Source organism: Chiloscyllium plagiosum, unplaced genomic scaffold (assembly GCF_037043375.1).
Source record: "Chiloscyllium plagiosum isolate Xiang-an unplaced genomic scaffold, Cpla_swu_hap1 HiC_scaffold_12, whole genome shotgun sequence".
NCBI classification, from domain to species: Eukaryota; Metazoa; Chordata; class Chondrichthyes; order Orectolobiformes; family Hemiscylliidae; genus Chiloscyllium; species Chiloscyllium plagiosum.
In genome coordinates, this window is record NW_028270150.1 from 37207144 (window position 1) to 37226650 (window position 19507).

The 19507-nt window shown below is 41.9% G+C and overlaps 1 protein-coding gene across 4 annotated transcripts in view; it reads right to left on the reverse strand.

The window, feature by feature from the left end:
* Window positions 1-2720: 2720 nt before the first annotated feature.
* Window positions 2721-19507, reverse strand: part of impg2a (interphotoreceptor matrix proteoglycan 2a) — a 77198-nt gene continuing 60411 nt past the window's right edge. For 3 of the 4 annotated variants that reach the window (XM_043701125.2, XM_087992683.1, XM_043701127.2), the window contains 5 exons: window positions 11590-11778; window positions 8446-8647; window positions 6344-6423; window positions 5363-5433; window positions 2722-3385 (listed from right to left, as the gene is read on the reverse strand). In XM_043701125.2, coding sequence (XP_043557060.2) covers window positions 5397-5433; window positions 6344-6423; window positions 8446-8647; window positions 11590-11778 — 508 coding nt within the window. In that variant the 3' untranslated portion in view covers window positions 2722-3385; window positions 5363-5396. Of the gene's footprint in view, window positions 3386-5362; window positions 5434-6343; window positions 6424-8445; window positions 8648-11589; window positions 11779-19507 lie in introns of all 4 variants that reach the window. The other variant, XM_043701126.2, reaches the window with a different exon arrangement.

The following is a 19507-nucleotide window of genomic DNA, read 5'->3' on the forward strand; positions in this document are numbered from 1 at the left end:
TCGAAATGTATAAAGCAGCCTACACAGTTACTGGCTATTAACCTTAGACCAGTACTTAAACTTCAGTAATGAAAAAAAAGTTGCATTGCATACAGCAATTTTCTGAAACTTCTCATATTTTCTCAAATTTAATAGTACTTTTTTTGCTGTTGTACACAATGGTGATAAAAAAGAAGAATCCAAACTAGCATGCTCTTTGTTTATGGAAGGATTTCAAATTTAATTATCCCTCAAAACCTAAGACTTTGACAGGCATCAAGACCAAAATATCCTAGAGTTATCACATGTCAAATCAAGTTAGCTAGTCTTAGAGTGGGGTTAGCCTCCATAGCTCTAGACTCTGGGGGGGGGGGGGGGGGGAACATCAAGCAGGTTTCCCATTTCTGATCACTATCCAACTACTGTTGGAAAAACTACAACTACTGTTCATACAGTTCAGCTTAACCATTCAGAATCTTTCTTTAAGCCTTCCTAACTTAAAGCTGTACTCTAGAAATTCATCCCAATTGAATACCTAAGCTATGCATTAAATCATGTTGCCTCTATGTATCAGTAAAATTATTATTTCCTTACATTCAGCCTCCATTTTCCATGCAACCAATGAAAGTATAATGCATTCTTGCGGCACCACTTGATTAATTGGGGAAGTTAATAAAATGAAGAGAAAATGAGGTCTGCAGATGCTGGAGATCAGAGATGGAAATGTGTTGCTGGAGAAGCGCAGCAGGTCAGGCAGCATCTAGGGAACAGGAGAATCGACGTTTCGGGCATTAGCCCTTCTTCAGGAATGAGGAAAGTTTGTCCAGCAGGCTAAGATAAAAGATAGGGAGGAGGGACTTGGGGGAGGGGCGTCGGAAATGTGATAGGTGGAAAAAGGTCAAGGTGAGGGTGATAGGACAGATTGGGGTGGGGGCGGAGAGGTCGGGAAGAAGATTGCAGGTTAGGGAGGCGGTGCTGAATTTGATGGATTTGACTGAGACAAGGTGGGGGGAGGGGAAATGAGGAAACTGCTGAAATCCGAGTTCATCCCTTGTGGTTGGAGGGTTCCTAGCCGGAAGATGAGGCGTTCTTCCTCCAACCGTCGTTTCGCTGTGGTCTGACGATGGAGGAGTCCAAAGACCTGCATATCCTTGGTGGAGTGGGAGGGGGAATTGAAATGTTGAGCCACAGGGTGGTTGGGTTGGTTGGTCCGGGTGTCCCAGAGGTGTTCTCTGAAACGCTCCGCAAGTAGGCGGCCTGTCTCCCCAATATAGAGGAGGCCACATCGGGTACAGAGGATGCAATAGATGATATGTGTGGAGGTACAGGTGAATCTGTGGCGGATATGGAAGTTTTCCTTTGGGGCCTTGGAGGGAGGTGAGAGGGGAGGTGTGGGCGCAAGTCTTGCACCTCCTGCGGTTGCAGGGGAAGGTGCCGGGAGTGGAGGTTGGGTTGGTGGGGGGTGTGGATCTGACGAGGGAGTCATGGAGGGAGTGGTCTTTATGGAATGCTGATAGGGGAGGGGAGGGAAATATATCCTTGGTGGTGGGGTCCGTTTGGAGGTGGCGGAAATGACGGCGGATGATGCGCTGTACATGGAGGTTAGTGGGGTGGTAGGTGAGGACCAGTGGGGTTCTGTCCTGGTGGCGGTTGGAAGGGCGGGGTTCAAGGGCGGAGGATTGGGAAGTGGAAGAGATGCAGTGGAGGGCATCGTTGATCACGTCGGGGGGGAAATTGCGGTCCTTGAAGAAGGAGGCCATCTGGGATGTGCGTTTTTGGAACTGGTCCTCCTGGGAGCAGATGCGGCGGAGTCGAAGGAATTGGGAGAATGGGATGGCGTTTTTGCAGGGGGCAGGATGGGAGGAGGTGTAGTCTAGGTAGCTGTGGGAGTCGGTCGGTTTGTAGTAGATGTCCGTGTTGATTCGGTCGCCTGAGATGGAAATAGAAAGGTCGAGGAAGGGGAGGGAGGAATCTGAGACTGTCCAGGTGAATTTGAGGTCGGGGTGGAAGGTGTTGGTGAAGTGGATGAACTGTTCAACCTCCTCGTGGGAGCACGAGGCGGCGCCGATACAGTTATCGATATAGCGGAGGAAAAGGTGGGGGGTGGGGCCAGTGTAGTTGCGGAAGATGGATTGTTCCACATATCCTACGAAGAGGCAGGCATAGCTGGGGCCCATGCGGGTGCCCATGGCTACTCCTTTCGTTTGGAGGAAGTGGGAGGATTGGAAAGAGAAGTTGTTCACGGTGAGGACCAGTTCAGTCAGTCGAAGGAGGGTGTCAGTGGAAGGGTACTGGTCGGTACGGCGGGAAAGGAAGAAGCGGAGGGCTTAGAGTCCTTTGTGATGGGGGATGGAGGTGTACAGGGACTGGAGGTCCATGGTGAAAATAAGGCGTTGGGGACCGGGGAAGCGAAAATCATGGAGCAGGTGGAGGGCGTGGGTGGTGTCCCGAACGTAGGTGGGGAGTTCTTGGATTAAGGGGGACAGGACGGTGTCAAGGTAGGCGGATATGAGTTCGGTGGGGCAGGAGCAGGCGGAGACAATGGGTCGGCCGGGGCAGTCAGGTTTGTGGATTTTGGGCAGGAGGTAGAAACAGGCGGTGCGGGGTTGTGGGACTATGAGGTTGGAGGCGGTGGATGGGAGATCCCCCGAGGCGATGAGGTTATGGATGGTCTGGGAGATGATGGTTTGGTGGTGGGGGGTGGGGTCATGGTCAAGGGGGCAGTAGGAGGAGGTGTCCGCGAGCTGGCGTTTGGCCTCAGCGGTGTAGAGGTCGGTACGCCAAACTACTACCGCGCCTCCCTTGTCTGCTGGTTTGATAGTGAGGTTGGGGTTGCAACGGAGGGAGTGGAGGGCTGCGCGTTCCGAAGGTGAGAGGTTGGAGTGGGTGAGAGGGGTGGGGGAGTTCAGGTGGCGGTTAATATCGCGGCGGCAGTTGGATATGAACAGGTCGAGGGCAGGTAGGAGGCCAGCACGGGGTGAACAGGTCGAAGGCAGGTAGGAGGCCAGCACGGGGTGAACAGGTCGAGGGCAGGTAGGAGGCCAGCACGGGGTGAACAGGTCGAGGGCAGGTAGGAGGCCAGCACGGGGTGAACAGGTCGAGGGCAGGTAGGAGGCCAGCACGGGGTGAACAGGTCGAGGGCAGGTAGGAGGCCAGCACGGGGTGAACAGGTCGAGGGCAGGTAGGAGGCCAGCACGGGGTGAACAGGTCGAGGGCAGGTAGGAGGCCAGCACGGGGTGAACAGGTCGAGGGCAGGTAGGAGGCCAGCACGGGGTGTTAATAAAATGACAGAACTGAATAACAATTTTACTGAAAGTTTCATTGTAACGATGGGCATGTGAGTGTCCGAACACCCATGTTTGTCTCTCTCTTGTTGATGGTACGATTGATAGAAGAATTGAAAAATCTGAAAAAAAAAGAAAAAGTGGCCACTTTTCCAACAATGCAATGCAACTTAATCAAGTTACAGGAACAGGTTCTTCTTTGAATACTTTAGATAAAAACAGAGACTGAAACCTAAAATGTTATAGATTGGATTTAGATACTCATGTGCTGGATGAGTGCAAAACATTCAAACAAGGGACAAGAGTAGACTATCTGGCCCTTTGAGCCTGCTCCACCATTCAATAAGATCATGGCTGATCTGATTTTAACCTAAACTCTACAATTCTGCATACCCCCAGTAATGTTCCCACCACAGCACTCCTTTGTTGTTTAGCCTAACAGATAATGCTTCAGGCCAAAAGCTGGAAAAGTCTTTTGAAAAACTAGTATAGTCCTGGGGGCCCGGCCAGCTGTCTAGCTGTGCAGTTCAGTTCAGTTCAGGAGTGAGTTGAGTAAGAGTCACAGGAGAAAGAAGCCTTCTCTCTATCCTTCTGCCCTTATAATTTTGAACTGTAAGTTGCCTGTGCCACTGTTTGCTGTTTGTGCTAAGTGATGTGTGTTTTGGGACTGTTGCAGATATTTTCAGAACAGCTTCATTAAGTCAGGTTTGTATTGGATAAATTATCCAGTATTCTGTTTTCTGTTCTTTGTGTTTCATTCCATAATTTTGTGAATAAAATTTGTTTATTTAAAAATTAGCAGTTGACCCAGCCAATGTACTCCAGGAATATCCACTATACACCTAGCTAGACAAATAGCAAAGTTACGATCTGGGCTACCTACTTAAAAATGTTTTGAGGAGTCTGGCGTAATCCATAACAGATGACACCCAGATCTCTCCGCATCTCAGAGCTTTGCAACCTCTTATCATTTACATAATGTGCTTCCTTTTTATTCTTTCCACTTTGCACACTGTTTGCCAGATCTTTGCCCAGCCATTTAATCCACCTATCCCTTTGTGGGATACACAAGTCCTCTTCACAACATATCTTTTGTGGAATAGAGTAAGAAGTGAACTTTAATTCTGTGCTAATATTGGCTGAAAAAAGAGTGCTTCTGACAAGGCCACAGTTGTGAGCAAGTCGGTGCGTTGAGGTCCAAAGGAAAGATTTACATTTGTGTGCTATTTTCTTCAATTTCAACATGTTCCAAAGTATTATACAGCTAATTAACTATTTGTGAGATTTAGTCACAGAATTGGATTTTATGGAATGCTGTACAAACCACCTATTTCCTGACTGAAAGTTCAGACAAAGTCTAACCAGCATTGGTATTGACAGGGCCCCGCAAGTAAAGAGGCTAAATGGAAGCTGGCTTTGTGAAGCTGGGGTGGAGAGTTAAAGGTGGATATGACTTGGGCTCTGCCTCCAATCGACATAGGGTCACCAGGATACCAGGCGCATTAGTATGTTAGCTTAATGGATGGTGAGTGAGGATGCATATTTTGGCACGAGTTGGCACTAAGTTGGCATAAGTCTACAAAGGATTATAAAAAGCACAGGGTTAGGTAAAACGAATTAAGTTAGCATGGGGAATGAGTGTCAGAAGAGGTGCATAGGTTGGCATAGAGGGTCCAAAGGGCCATGATGGTAGTTACAGGAATTTAGATTATCATGGAGGGAGTACAGGGCATGGTGTAGCATGGATTTGCATGAATGAGGAATGGGAAGTGAGATGGCGTGAATGAGGGTATGTGAAGGAGAAGGGCTGTTTTATATTTTCTGAATCAATGCACTGATGCACTAAAGCAGCCCTTCCTCTCAGTCCATCTCCATCTTCATTCGAGAGCTATTGAGTCCAAGCTCCAGTATAATCTCACCCCCGCCATCTGACCAGAAATCTGATCTTTGGGTCACCGTTTTTGGCTTTGCCAAGCCAGGATTTCTTCCAACTCTACACATGTGGTTCCTGGACAAAAATCTGGGCATTATTTTCCATGGGAAATATCAGCACAAGTATGTTAATAAAATATTTACATAAATAAAACTGGAATTCTTACCATTTTAGGATTGTCTTCTACTTCTTCAGAAAGATTAATTTGTAGGATTTGTTTTGGTATGATCTGCACCTCTAGTGAAGAAAGAATTAAGCAAAATTGTCAATGAAACAAGACAATTGCACAGTACAGTTGTTTAGCCATGCTGACTATTCACGCAAAAACTCCACAATCAGAGCTTTTTTGCAAAGCACAACAGTAATCTGCCACCATTCAAAAATGGTGAACAACTCTACTCTTTCTCTTGAAATTAAATTTCATATTTTTTTCCATATTGTACTCTATCTGCCACTTCTTTACCCACTCTCCAAGTCCTGCATGCTTCCTCAACATTACCTGCCTCTCCATATATTTTTGTGTTATCTGTGAACTTAGCAACAATGTCCTCACGTTCATGTATAAACGTAAATAGTAGTAGTCCCAACACTGAACCTTGTAGAATTTTACTAGTCACTGGCTGCCATCCTGAAAAAAAACCCTTTATCTCCACTCTGTCAGTCAGCCAATCCTCTATTCATGCTAGTACCTTGCTGCTCACACCATGGATTCATGTTTTATTTAGCAGCCACCTGTGCTATACCATATCAAAGGCCTTCTGGATATACAAATAGATCACGTACACTGGCTCTCTATTATCTAACTTGCTCATTTACTCCTTAAAAAGAATCTAACATGGGCATGACCTACGCTTGATGAAGCCGTGTTGACTCAGCCTTATTTCACCATGCACATCCAAGTACTCCACAATCTCATCCAAACTAATGAACCCTAAAATCTTACCAATGACCAGGCTAATTGATCTACAATTTCTACTCTTCTGCATCCCTCCCTTCTTAAACAGGGACACCACGTTAAAAATTTTCCAGTTCTCTGGGACCTTCCCTGACTCCAGTGATTTCTGAAAGATCAACACTAATGCACCTACAATCTCCTCAGCTATCTCCTTTAGAACATTGGGGTGTAGTCATCACCTACATAACTTACATCTGATGTTGTCTCACAAATTCTGCAAACTGCCGATCTTTAGCATATAGATCTATTATCCGTAGTCTGTCCTGGATTTCCTGAAATACCACCAAAAATACAGAGTTACATAATCAATTGTTTTCATCTCGCAATGCATGCTACAAATAACATAAATATTAGAGGAGCTTTCTGATTGTTATACTTATCATATGTTTTGACTGCATTTTAGTTTTCATGGTGAAAGTCAATTCTGAAAGATCAGTTGATTGCAAAAAGAATAAGCCTTAAAATTATATAATGCCCACTTGATAATCAACTGTAACTAATTGACTAAAGAATATTTGGAGTAAAGTCAAAGCTGATACAGAAAAATAAAACATTTTGTTGAATTTATTTATAGAAAATGATATCCAAAACCAATAATTTGCACAGGCCTTATATTTGTAAAATAACAGCTCCTAAGGCAGCTGTGTAATGTTTTGTGAAATAGATTAAGGATTACAGTTAAATTACTGAAACCACGAAAAAATAATCCTCAAATGTTTCTTTAACATTATTATGGACTATGGAAAATGTTACCAAAATAAATAGCAATTAGAATTACATTACCTAAATTGGGGATTTATAACACCTGTGAATAAAAATAATTTCATCCAATCTTTTGAAACTTGATTATTGCCTCTCTATGATCTCTGTAAAGACTGATAAAGTTTTAGATAGAAAATCAAACGTGAAAGAATGACTCAACAAGATTTGAGTTTTGAAGCTTTTATTGTAAAGGAAAAGTTCCCAAAGTTCTAACAGGGCTGCTCTTTCATTAGAGAGAGATAAGTAGTGATGGTTTTACCTCAGGGTCACCACGTCTCAGGCAAAGGGAAAGTTCTTCATGGGAACCTCAGCCTGTAGTGGAATTGAACCCATTCTGTTGGCTTTATTTTGCATTGCAAACCAGCCATCCAGCCAACTGAGCTACAAATTACTAAAACAAAACCACCATTGAGTAAATATTATTACTTTTTGTGGACAACTTATATTTTAATACAGAAAGTGGCATTCCATTGGTATCACTCATTGCATCTTAACACAATTACAATATTGTAGTAAAAACCCTCAGTCGAAGGCATAACTATTTATGCCAGACTAAAGTCCAGGATGCCAAAGAAGTCAAGGCTAGAGCAGTGCATCTGTCTTGGAGAATTGTTAGGCTGGAGATCATAATGATTGGCAGGAGTAAAACACAAAAGGATTTGAAAATGATGAAAAGGATTCTCTATCAAGGGGACTGAACATACACTCATCAAGACATATTATTGGTGTGGTTCATATAAAAAAGGATGGGTGCTCAACCCTCCACCTCCCCATCCACCTCTGAGCATACCCCCACAATAGTAGTGGATAGAGGGGTGGATGGGGTGGGGTTTGTTTGGCACTAATATTGACAGCCTGCATGCCATATTAAAATAAATTGTAAAAGATTTATTCATCCTGCTCGCAGCTCATTTGAACCCAATAATATTCTGCCAATGCTATAAAGGGGTTGGCAGGGATGGGCAGGCAAGTGGGAGAGGTCTGTTTTTAAAGGGGAAGGGTGACTACTGAACAGCAGAGAGCCATCCAGAAGATGGAATCCTCCCCCCACTCAATTCTTTCTGCATGGACTTTAAAACACCCCTCCAAAAACCTTGCCTAGCTTCCTAAGTTGCTCGAACTCTCCCTGCTGAATGAATCCAGTTATATGTGCCTCAGATCCTTCTTTCTGGGAAGGCTTGCAATCCTAGCAGATGCCGTCAGTACAGGACATCATTCAGATCGGCTAGAAGATGAATGGGCAGCAGCTCCTAAGGTCAGGAACTTCACGACCACCCACTCTGCACCAATTTAGTCCACCCACATTAACAGGTTTCCTTCAGGTCTGTCAGCTGACCATCAACACTTTCCAAGGGGTGAGCAGTGCGCTTACCCTCAAAAGTTATTCCAAGGTGTTGCTTAGAAGAGAGCTAATGCAGCAGCTGACATAAAATGAAGTTTCAGGACTAAGGTTTGCAGTGACTGAAATATGAAACATTCAGTCGTTACACAAGAGATGGTTCCCAGGTCGCAACATTCTACAGTAAACCTACCTCTTTGCTAAGTTCACTGTGCTCATAGATGTGTCGGATTTCATCACTGCTGAAGTTGGCAGATGCCTCTGCACTGCCTGAGCTGTATGAGGCCAGTTGTGGATAACGTTTATTGTAGTGACTGTAACTAGTTGTGGCATCGCTTTCATACATAGGATTATATTTTGTTCCATTTTCCACTGATTCCAGGCTATTACTTTGTCTAGGGAAGGATTAGAGCATGCTTTTATCAATATTCTAGCATAAGGCACAGGAATCATTGACAACTTAAGACATACTTAAGAATACAAACACACATATGTTAAACACTTTTGTCAAAAAACAAAAGATAATCAAGACGTACATTTAGGCCGCATTCGAGAACATTCAACAAAATATTCATGTTAGCATGTTAAAAATAAACTATGAAGCAACTAAAACTGTAAAATTCTGTCAGAAAAAAAATGAATAAGATGGATTCTTTTCTTGAGAAAAGACAAATCTAAAGGGTAGCCTGATACAGGCATTTAAGATTATGAAAGAGTTTCATAGGGTAAAGGTAGAAAAAATATTGCCATCTTTACAGCTATAGGAACATTGTTGGTACTTGAAAGTATTCAGAAAATATTTACAAAGATGTTGCCAGAATTGGAGGATTTGAGCTATAGGAAGAAGCTGAATAGGCTGGAGCTGTTTTTCCTGGAGCGTCAGAGACTGAGGGATGACTTTATAGACGTTTTTAAATCATGAGGGGCGTGGATAGGGTGAATAGTCAAAGTCTTTTTCCCAGGATAGGGGAGTCCAAAACTAGAGGTTTAAGGTGAGAAATGAAAGACCTGAAGGGTAACTTTTTCACGCAGAAGGTGATGCAGTATGGAATGAGCTGCCAGAGGAGATGGTGGAGGTAGTTACAATTTCCAACAGTTACAAATACATCTGGATGGTTACATGAATAGGAGGGGAGGGATATGGGCCAAATGGAACTCGATCAGTTCAGAATATCTGGTTGGCACAGACAAGTTGGACTGAAGGGTCTGTTCCCATGCTGTACAGCTCTATGACTCTACAACTCTGTTTGGTGGAGGAAGGAGGCAAAACTACTAGCTGTAAATATAGAACAATCACAGATTAAATAGGGAATTCAGGAAAAAGACCTTTACCCAAACAAAAACTAGAATGTGGAACTTGATGCCACAAGAAGCAGTTAACAGCCAGTCCCAAAGGGTTAAGTCAGGGTAAGCAGCCAACTATAGGACATTCACAGAACCACAGAATTGTTATAATACAGATGGAGGCCTTGCTGATCTTTGAGGGGCCCTATTCTCTCCCTCGTTACCCTATGCAAGGTGGCCTTTGTATGAAGCCGCAGAAAATGGGGGGGAGATACTAAACAGGTATTTTGTATCAGTCTTTCCTGTGGAAAAGGATATGGAAGATATAGACTGTAGGGAAATAGATGGTGACATCTTGCAAAATGTCCAGATTACAGAGGAGGAAATGCTGGATATCTTAAAACGGGTAAAGGTGGATACATCCCCTGGACCTGATCAGGTGTACCTGAGAACTCTGTGGGAAGCTAGAGAAGTGATTGCTGGGCCTCTTGCTGAGATATTTGTATCATCAATAGTCACAGGTAAGGTGCCTGAAAACTGGAGGTTGGCTAACGTGGTGCCACTGTTTAAGAAGGGCGGTAAAGACAAGCCAGGGAACTATAGACCGGTGAGCCTGACCTCGGCAGTGGTCAGGTTGTTGCAGGGAATCCTGAGGGACAGGAAGAACATTATTTGGAAAGGCAAGGACTGATTAGGGACAGTCAACATGGCTTTATGCGTGGGAAATCATGTCTCACAAACTTGATTGAGTTTTTTGAAGAAGTAACAAAGAGGATTGATGAGGGCAGAGCGGTAGATGTGATCAGTGTGGACTTCAGTAAGGCGTTCGACAAGGATCCCCATGGGAGACTGATTAGCAAGGTTAGATCTCATGGAATACAGGGAGAACTAGCCATTTGGATACAGAACTGGCTCAAAGGTAGAAGACAGGGGGTGGTGGTGGAGGGTTGTTTTTCAGACTGGAGGCCAGTGACCACAAGGATCCAGTGGAATGCCACAAGAATCGGTGTTGGCTCCTCTACCTTTGGTCATTAACATAAATGATTTGGATGCGAGCATAAAAGGTATAGTTAGTAAGTTTTCAGATGACACCAAAATTGGAGGTGTCAGATAATTCAGATAAATGCGAGGTGCTGCATTTTGGGAAAGCAAATCTTAGCATGACTTAGACACTTAATGGTAAGGTCCTAAGGAGTGTTGCTGAACAAAGAGACCTGGAATGCAGGTGCATAGTTCCTTGAAAGTGGAGTCGCAGGTAGATAGGATAGTGAAGAAGGCATTTGGTATGCTTTTCTTTATTGATCAGAGTATTGAGTACAGGAGTTGGGATGTCATGTTGCGGTTGTACAGGACTTTGGTTAGGCCACTGTTGGAATATTGCGTTCAATTCTGGTCTCCTTTCTATCGGAGAGATGTTGTGAAACGTGAAAGGGTTCAGAAATGATTTACAAGGATGTTGCCAGGGTTGGAGGATTTGAGCTATACTAAGAGGCTGAACAGGCTGGGGCTGTTTTCCCTGGAGCATCGGTGGCTGAGGGGTGACCTCATAGAAGTTTACAAAATTATGAAGGGCATGGATAGGGTAAATAGGCAAAGTCTTTTCCCTGGGGTTGGGGAGTCCAGAACTAGAGGGCATAGATTTTGGGTGAGAGGGGAAAGATATAAAAGAGACATAAGGGGCAACTTTTTCACGCAGAGGATAGTACATGTATAGAATGAGCTGCCAGAGGAAGTGGTGGAGGCTGGTACAATTGCAACATTTAAGAGGCATTTGGATGGGTATATGAGTAGGAAGGGTTTGGAGGGATATGGGCTGGGTGCTGGCAGGTGGGACTAGATTGGGTTGGGATATCTGGTCAGCATGGATGGGTTGGACCGAAGGGTCTGCTTCCATGCTGTACACCTCTATGACTCTATGACCTTGGATCCAGGAATATTTAACTCCAGGACCTTCCTTTCTTTGAGTCAGGTCTCTGTTATAGCCACCTTCGAGGAGTCAGGACAAGCATTCCTTCCTTTAGTTTTTAATACATCTATTTATGCTGTTACTCACTCTGTAGATTGTTGAGGGACACTTTTGGCATATTGAGCACGAAGAGTTCTGGCTATGCAGAAGATCGCAGCAGAAGCTACCAAAAGGAACCCAGCCACTGAAGCAAAAGCAATGGCCACCACAAGAGTTTCTGAGACATACTCCTCACAATGCTCTCCTCTGTACCACCAATTTTCACCCACACGACACCTACCAAGAGGGAATAAACCATTGTTACATCTAGATTTGAATACTAACAATTTATTGTTCGGGCACAATAGACAATGTTTATCTCCTATCATAAGAGCAAACCAAAGGCAGTACTTGAGGCAGGTGGGATTACATCCTTTAATAGCATGCAAAGCAGAACGTTCTAAGTTGGTGGCCAGATTTCCACAGCCTCAGTTAGGTTTCTGCCCACATCGAGCAGGTCACTGTGAGGAAACCCATTGATACAAGACCAGGTCCAAGAAATGATTGCCAACATTTAAATATATTGAGTAAATGGTGTTTCCAGAGAAATAAGAATTTGGGAGGAGAGGGCAGATTTTGGGGAGTCGGTGTTCATCTGATAAACATGCATCTGGTAAAGACAAAGGTGTTGACCAGTGTTCCATTTTGGATGACAGTATTTGACACAGCACAAGTGCAGACTAATTTACCCTTTCACAGATCAAACTCCTCCCGGGTAGAAACCAGTTCTTATGAATTATTTTTAGTCAGCTCTTTAGATGTGTTATGACAAATCTTCAGGACTGCTGGGATTTTACTTTTTTTAAAAATATATTCTCTAACCTTTTCCCTAGATAGTATCTTAATCATAACTATAACATGCACAGATACACACTCAATTGATGCAACATTTGCTACTTTAGCAGAAGATGGGGTGGTGTGAATCAGAGACCGGTAGGTAAAGCCAAAGTGTTCCTTCACAAAAACCTTCCTGCACCTCTGACCCCAACATGAAAGTCAAATGAAGATGCTTTATTGGACATCTTCTGGTCTTGACTCCTCTTCCCCCTAGGTTCAGCTGACAGAAAATCCACTATGTTTCCTACACAGACTTTTGATTAAAACAAAAGTTTGGATCTAATGACATTGATGGAGGGTATTCTGCTTATTTGCATGTGGCTTTGGCCAGTTTCCTTCTTCCTTACTCAGAAGAATAGGTTAAAATCAGAGTCTGTACAATAACTGCTGGTGAATCCTATAAAACAATTTTAATTGCCGACCAACTTACCTAGCGAGTTGAGTTAAGATTGCTTAGTATTAACAGCAATAAACATACAGGAATAAAAATACAAATAAAAATAAAAATACAGGAATGCAGCAATAAACCATTTTGTGATATTTTCTATGTATGGATAATATTTCAGCATTATCAGACAATACAGTAATTCTGAAGAAATACTCTGATCTCAAAACATTAATTCTGCTTTTCTCTCGACAGAAGCTGCCAGACCTGTTGAGCTATTCCAGCGCCTTCTTTCTCAATTTAATATTTCCGTCATCTTCACTTTTTTTATTATTATTAGTCAAAAGATTTATTATTAGTTTAGCTGAATGTCAGACCACTTCTGTTTTAAGATAAAAGGATGTTCAGTTCCAAGCCAGAAGTTTTAAATAAGAATAGAAATAATTGAATTACATAACAGGCTACTCAATAGCTGGAAGGGTGAAAAATAAGTTAATATCTTTGTATAGACCCTTTATCAGAAACGATGATATCACTGAGGCTTCTGAAGTCACCTCCCTGAAAGCATAAGAGATGACTTAGATATTTTAATCAACCTGTTCAGAGATGGTATTACATACCTTTGGTATAGCTGGGACTTGAACTCAGGCTTCCTGGCTCAGAGGTAGGGACACTACCACTGCACCACAAAAGCCTTAATAGAGCTGACTTAACAAACAGTCAAAACAGAATTACCTGCATCACTGAATTAATTTTTTTTATTGATTTTAATTCACTTTTCTCAAATTATCAGACTCAGTAACAACTGCAACTTCATTTGTGTAGTTATTTTTAATGTAATAAACTATTCCAATGTGCTTCACAGAAATACTATTGGAAGAAATTTGACATTATGCTACATAAGGAGATATTGGGATAGGTGACTAAAAGTTTAATCTAAGGAGGTAGGGTTTAAGGAGCAACTTAAAGGGGCAGGAGAGAGGTAAAGCATCAAAAATGTTCAGGGAGGAACTGCAGAGCTCGTTGTTACAATCCTATGAGGAACCATTTGCACTTAAAGAAGAAATCCAAACCCACTTAGAAATTTACTGAATGAACCATGCTATAAGATTTCACATTTTGTTAACCAAAACAAGATATGTCATGAAATCTTTATGGTTCATTCAAATTTCCTGGGACCAAGTCAAAAAGAACATCACCACACTCTGGATTAATTTTTTTTCAGTGTTACAGCTGTTTGCCACGGTATAAGATTTAAGGAGGCTTTCGGTCGTGACCTTCCAATTTCATGCTGATCTTATGATTCTGTATTCAATAGCTCAAGTACAGACTTCCCTGTGGCTCCTGCACAGAGGTTAAAAATCAGAAAACGTCCTTGCTTTCAAACTGCAACCAAGTTGATTACTTCCAGAACTCCTACTGTAAAAAGGTTAACTGCCTTTCCCGGAGGATTACTGTCGATTTATGTCTTTAGCTTCCAGCTAAACAAGTTTTTGAGTTGTTTTTCCCCTTTCCAACTTTGCCTTATACCAGCTCCTTTCAAAGGTAGGGTCATGGATGATCTACTCTACTTTGGCTCTAGCCTTACCTCTTGACTCTTAAGAGTTATAAACTGAAAAAAGACTCCATGCTGACACAGTGTCTTCACTGCTTATATCAACCCATCCTGTCAACTGTCACAGAAAATTATTCTAAAACAAAGAACTGGACTCAGGTCTACCTATCTCCATGGCAATGTGACACGCTACAGCTCACAGGTAAAATGTAAATTAACAAATTGGACTAACGTAATTTAGGATAACTGGCCCGAATGGATGAGTTGGACAAAAGGGCTTGTTTCCATGATGTACATCTCTACGAATCTAACTGCCATTCAATTCCAAAATTTTCCTTAATTCTTTCGACTAAACATTAGATTCTTTATTTAGAATAACTGCAATGTCATGTCTCCTATTCTTTAGCTAAGTAAGCATTCCTGCTGTTTATTATCTTACCTTTCTAATTATTAACTTTGTCAACATGGCACCAATGTTTCAGTGTAACAAACTCCAAGACTGTTTGAATTGCATTCACTGCAGGTTTATTGCCAGTTTCTAAATCAGGTTTTGCCATTTAACATATATTAAGTACCTCAACCTCTAAACTAAAGGTTATATGTTAACACATATTTACATCACAGTGTTCTATTGCTGTCACTACGCAATCATTGTTTGAATAAGACTGAGTAGTTAAAAATCTTGCACATATGCATAATGTCATACTTCAATAACATTAATATCCAGAGCAAAAATGATGATTGATTCAAGTAGCTGCTGACTATAAAATTAGCAATATGCAAATATATGATTAATTAAATGACAATCCGACAAAAATCAGTTTCTGTTACTTGAGTAGGTTAAGCTACCATCAGCCACAAAACCATTCTGTTCCCTCATTCATTAAAGATAGCATTCATAGCTTGTTACATTAAAAATTACATCATTCTGAATAAAATCTTACTAAATTTATCCACAAAGCTAGAAGAACATGCAAGAAAGACTTATAAGAATATTTCTTTGTTTAGTGGCTCTCAGTCTTGAATCTTCAACAAGGTTATCAGATGTAATCCCTGTTGTCAAATTCTTTATGTGTGAGATATATGTGTTATGGGAGTTGTAACAATCAATCCTTTCCTGTGAAGCTACAACACTCACAGCATTGCACAATAATTCATTTCATGACAGTCAAGCAAAAAAAAACCAAGATACTTGGTTCTGATCCTTAAGCAAATTTTTCAATTCCTAATCTTTTGACTAGGCACTTTACTGTGTTCAACAACTTCAGTCCACAACCCCAATTTGTTTAATTTTATTTGCCTTTTTTTATCCTTTTATTTCTCATATTTTTGATTTCAAACAGGAGCATTCCTGCTCGAGGCACAACTGACTTTTCTTGCCCCACCACCATTTCCTTTGGCTGTGTAAGACTATCTTCTGCCATTCAATCTCTTCTGTCTTGCTTTGTCCTTGCTCCATCCAGCCCTTGCTGAAAACATATTACCTGTACATCACTAATTTCTCACAATTCTCCTGAAATGGTCTTGACCTGAAGTTTTAACTCTGTTTCCCTCTCCACTGATGCTTGCTGAGTACACAAGCACTTTCTCTTTTTACTTCAATAAAACGCGCAGACTGTTACGAAGGAGAGGGCGTGAAGTTTGATGTGAGGACTGAAGACACACACGCATTCCTGGCCTTCCACAGTCTAAGCTCATGATAAATACTCTATTGTTATAATCACACCAAGAAACTCAACTATTCCACTTAATGACATTCACGAAAGCTTGAACAATAATCCAGGTTCGAATTCATCATTTTCTTGTTCAGAATCTAGAAATAGACATTAGTCAAGAATGACTGCATACTTGGCGAAAACTAGCACTAAACACGTCACCATTCAACAAGTGTGTATGCATTTTCACCAAAAGTAGAGCAAATCAGTGAAAAAACAAGCCCGATGATATTACAAAATTTTAATGTGGAATTCATGCAGAACTCCACAACTGTGGAGTCAAAGTTAAAAAAATGATTGACCTGAATTTGGTGAGCACAGCAACAGAAAATTCAATATATAGCTGCAGTAGTGAGGAGATTCAGGCTGTCTGCTGTGACTGACAGCATAGGGCTCCAGTTGTCCAAAATGTCAGTGATTGTTTTCAATACCCCTGACATTTATATCAGAGTGCTTTTAAATCATGGAAGGACATAGAGTCATAGAGATGTACAGCATGGAAACAGACCCTTCGGTCCAACCCATCCATGCTGACCAGATATCCCAACCCAACCTAGTCCCATCTGCCAGTACTTGGCCCATACCCCTCCAAACCCTTCCTATTCATGTACCCATCCAAATGCCTCTTAAATGTTGCAATTGTACCAGCCTCCACCACATCCTCTGGCAGCTCATTCCATACACGTACCATCATCTGCGTGAAAAAGTTGCCCCTTAGGCAACTTTTCCCACTCACCTGAAACCTATGCCCTCTAGTTCTGGACTCCTCAACTCCAGGGAAAAGACTTTGCCTAGTTATCCTGTCCATGACCCTCATGCAAATCAAAAATGCTTAACACTGTGCATCTAGAAAATGAAACCAGATGGAAGCCAAGTGAAATTTTAAATCTTGCTATTTTGCATTTACGTTATCAAAGTATTGTTCTTTGTTCTGGAGCACTATGGTTCTTGATTTGAAAGGTAAGAATCTAGTTAGAACTAAGTTTCCAGAAATGTGCACAAAGAAAGATGCAGACAGTGAAGCTGCATACACCTAACTTTTAATCAAATAGTTATACCAGTCTCCAGAACCTCTTCACAGAATTGGTTGTATTCTGTGGTAAGGCCTATAAATCTTGATGCTGCATGCAACATTCATTCTCATGTTTGTATGAAGCATTCCAGTTTGCTTTTTTTTAAGATCACTCATTGCATTGTGTGGAGTATTCATACCAGAAGGACTGTATATCCTACAATTGAGAGAAAAAAACTTTGTTCTTCTAAGGCTAAAGGCTCTTCGGGCTTGAGATTAACATTTCATCAACTTTGTTGAAAGGTCAGTTGCAACATTGTGGATATATTGCATCTTCACTTCCTGGAGTTTTGCAGCCAAAATATGGATTAAACATATTTTTAAATATTATTCTCTGATAGAAAATGTAACACTAACATTATGGAGAAGTGCATTCAACTATTGATACCCTTTCTCCTGTTTCTGATTCAACCATAAATTTTGCAGTTGCAGTTTCCAGGGTGATTTGTAAACTGACATTTAGTCAATGACCCCAAAATAAAGAAATATCAACAGGGTTTCATTTTTATATCCTTGGACTAAAATATATACTAACAGGCAAATGACAATTCAAATGAAAAAGATTGAATAAAGATCACTTTAATTGGTTGATACAGCCTTTTGTATAACCAAAAGGTTATATTCCTTGATGTCACAAGGAATTAAGGGCTACGGGGAGATTGCGGCTAAGTGGAGTTGAAATGGCCATCAGTCATGATTGAATGGCGGAGTGGACTCGATGGGCCGAATGGCCTTACTTCCACTCCTGTGTCTTATGGTCTTATGGTATTATAATTTTGTAAACCTCTATAAGGTCACCCCATAGCCTCCGACACTCCAGAGAAAACAGCCCCAGCCTGTTCAGACTCTCCCTATAGCTCAAATCGTCCATCCCTGGCAACATCCTTGTAAATCTTTTCTGAACCCTTTCAAGTTTCACAACATCTTTCCGATAGAAAGGAGACCAGAATTGCACGTAATATTCCAACAGTGGCCTAACCAATGTCCTGTACAGCCACAGCATGACCTCCCAACTCCTGTACTCAATACTCTGACCAATAAAGGAAAGCATACCAAACGCCTTCTTCACTATCCTATCTACCTGCGACTCCACTTTCAAGGAGCTATGCACCTGCACTCCAAGGTCTTTTTGTTCAGCAGCATTCCCTAGGACCTTACCATTAAGTATATAAGTCCTGCTAAGATTTGCTTCCCAAAATGCAACACCTCACATTTATCTGAATTAAACTCCATCTGCCATTTCTCTGCCCATTCCCCCATCTGATCAAGATCCTGTTGTAATCTGAGGTAACCTTCTGCACTGTCCACTACACCTCCAATTTTGGCATCATCTGCAAACTTACTAACAGTACCTCTTGTGCTTGCATCCAAATCATATATATAAATGACAAAAAGTAGTAGACCCAGCACTGATCCTTGTGGTACTCCAGTGGTCACAGGCCTCCAGTCTGAAAAACAACCCACTACCACCATTCTCTGTCTTCTACCTTTGAGCCAGTTCTGTATCCAAATGGCTAGTTCTCTCTGTATTCCGAGACGTCTAACCTTGCTAATCGGTCTCCAATGGTGAACCTTGTCGAACGCCTTACTGAAATCCATATAGATCACATCTACCACTCTTCCCTCATCAATCCTCTTTGTTACTTCTTCAAAAAACTCAATCAAGTTTGTGAGACATGATTTCCAATACACAAAGCCATGTTGACTATCCCTAATCAGTCCTTGCCTTTCCATATACATGTACGTCCTGTCCCTCAGTGTTCCCTCCAACAACTTGCCCACCACCCACGTCAGGCTCACTGGTCTATAGTTCCCTGGCTTGTTCTTACCACCCTTCTTAAACAGTGGCAACACGTTAGCAAACCTCCAGTCTTCAGGCATCTTACCTATGACTATTGATGATACAAATATCTCAGCAAGAGGCCCAGCAATCAATTCTCTAGCTTCCCACAGAGTTCTAGAGTACACCTGATCAGGTCCTGGGGATTTATCCACCTTTATGCACTTCGTGACATCTAGCACTTCCTCCTCTGTAATATGGACATTTTGCATCTCAGCTTGCAAACTGTGTTTGAATTTTGCACAATGGATATGTTATCTGTGCAATTTGCAAAGAAAGTACTAAAAACAAACTACAAGACAATGTTAGAATTATGGAATCATAGACTTTTACAGTACAGAAAGATGCCATTTGATCCATCATGTCTATACAGACTTCTGACAGTGCTACACAGCTAGTCCCATTCTCCAGCCTTAAATTCATCATATTCAGATAGATATCCAGTTCTTTTTTGAAAGCTCCTATGGAATTCTTCTCCACTACTCCCTCAGGCAGCGCAATCCAAATCCCAACAACTGCCTGTATAAAGAGATTTCTCCTCAACTCACTCCCAGCTGTCTTG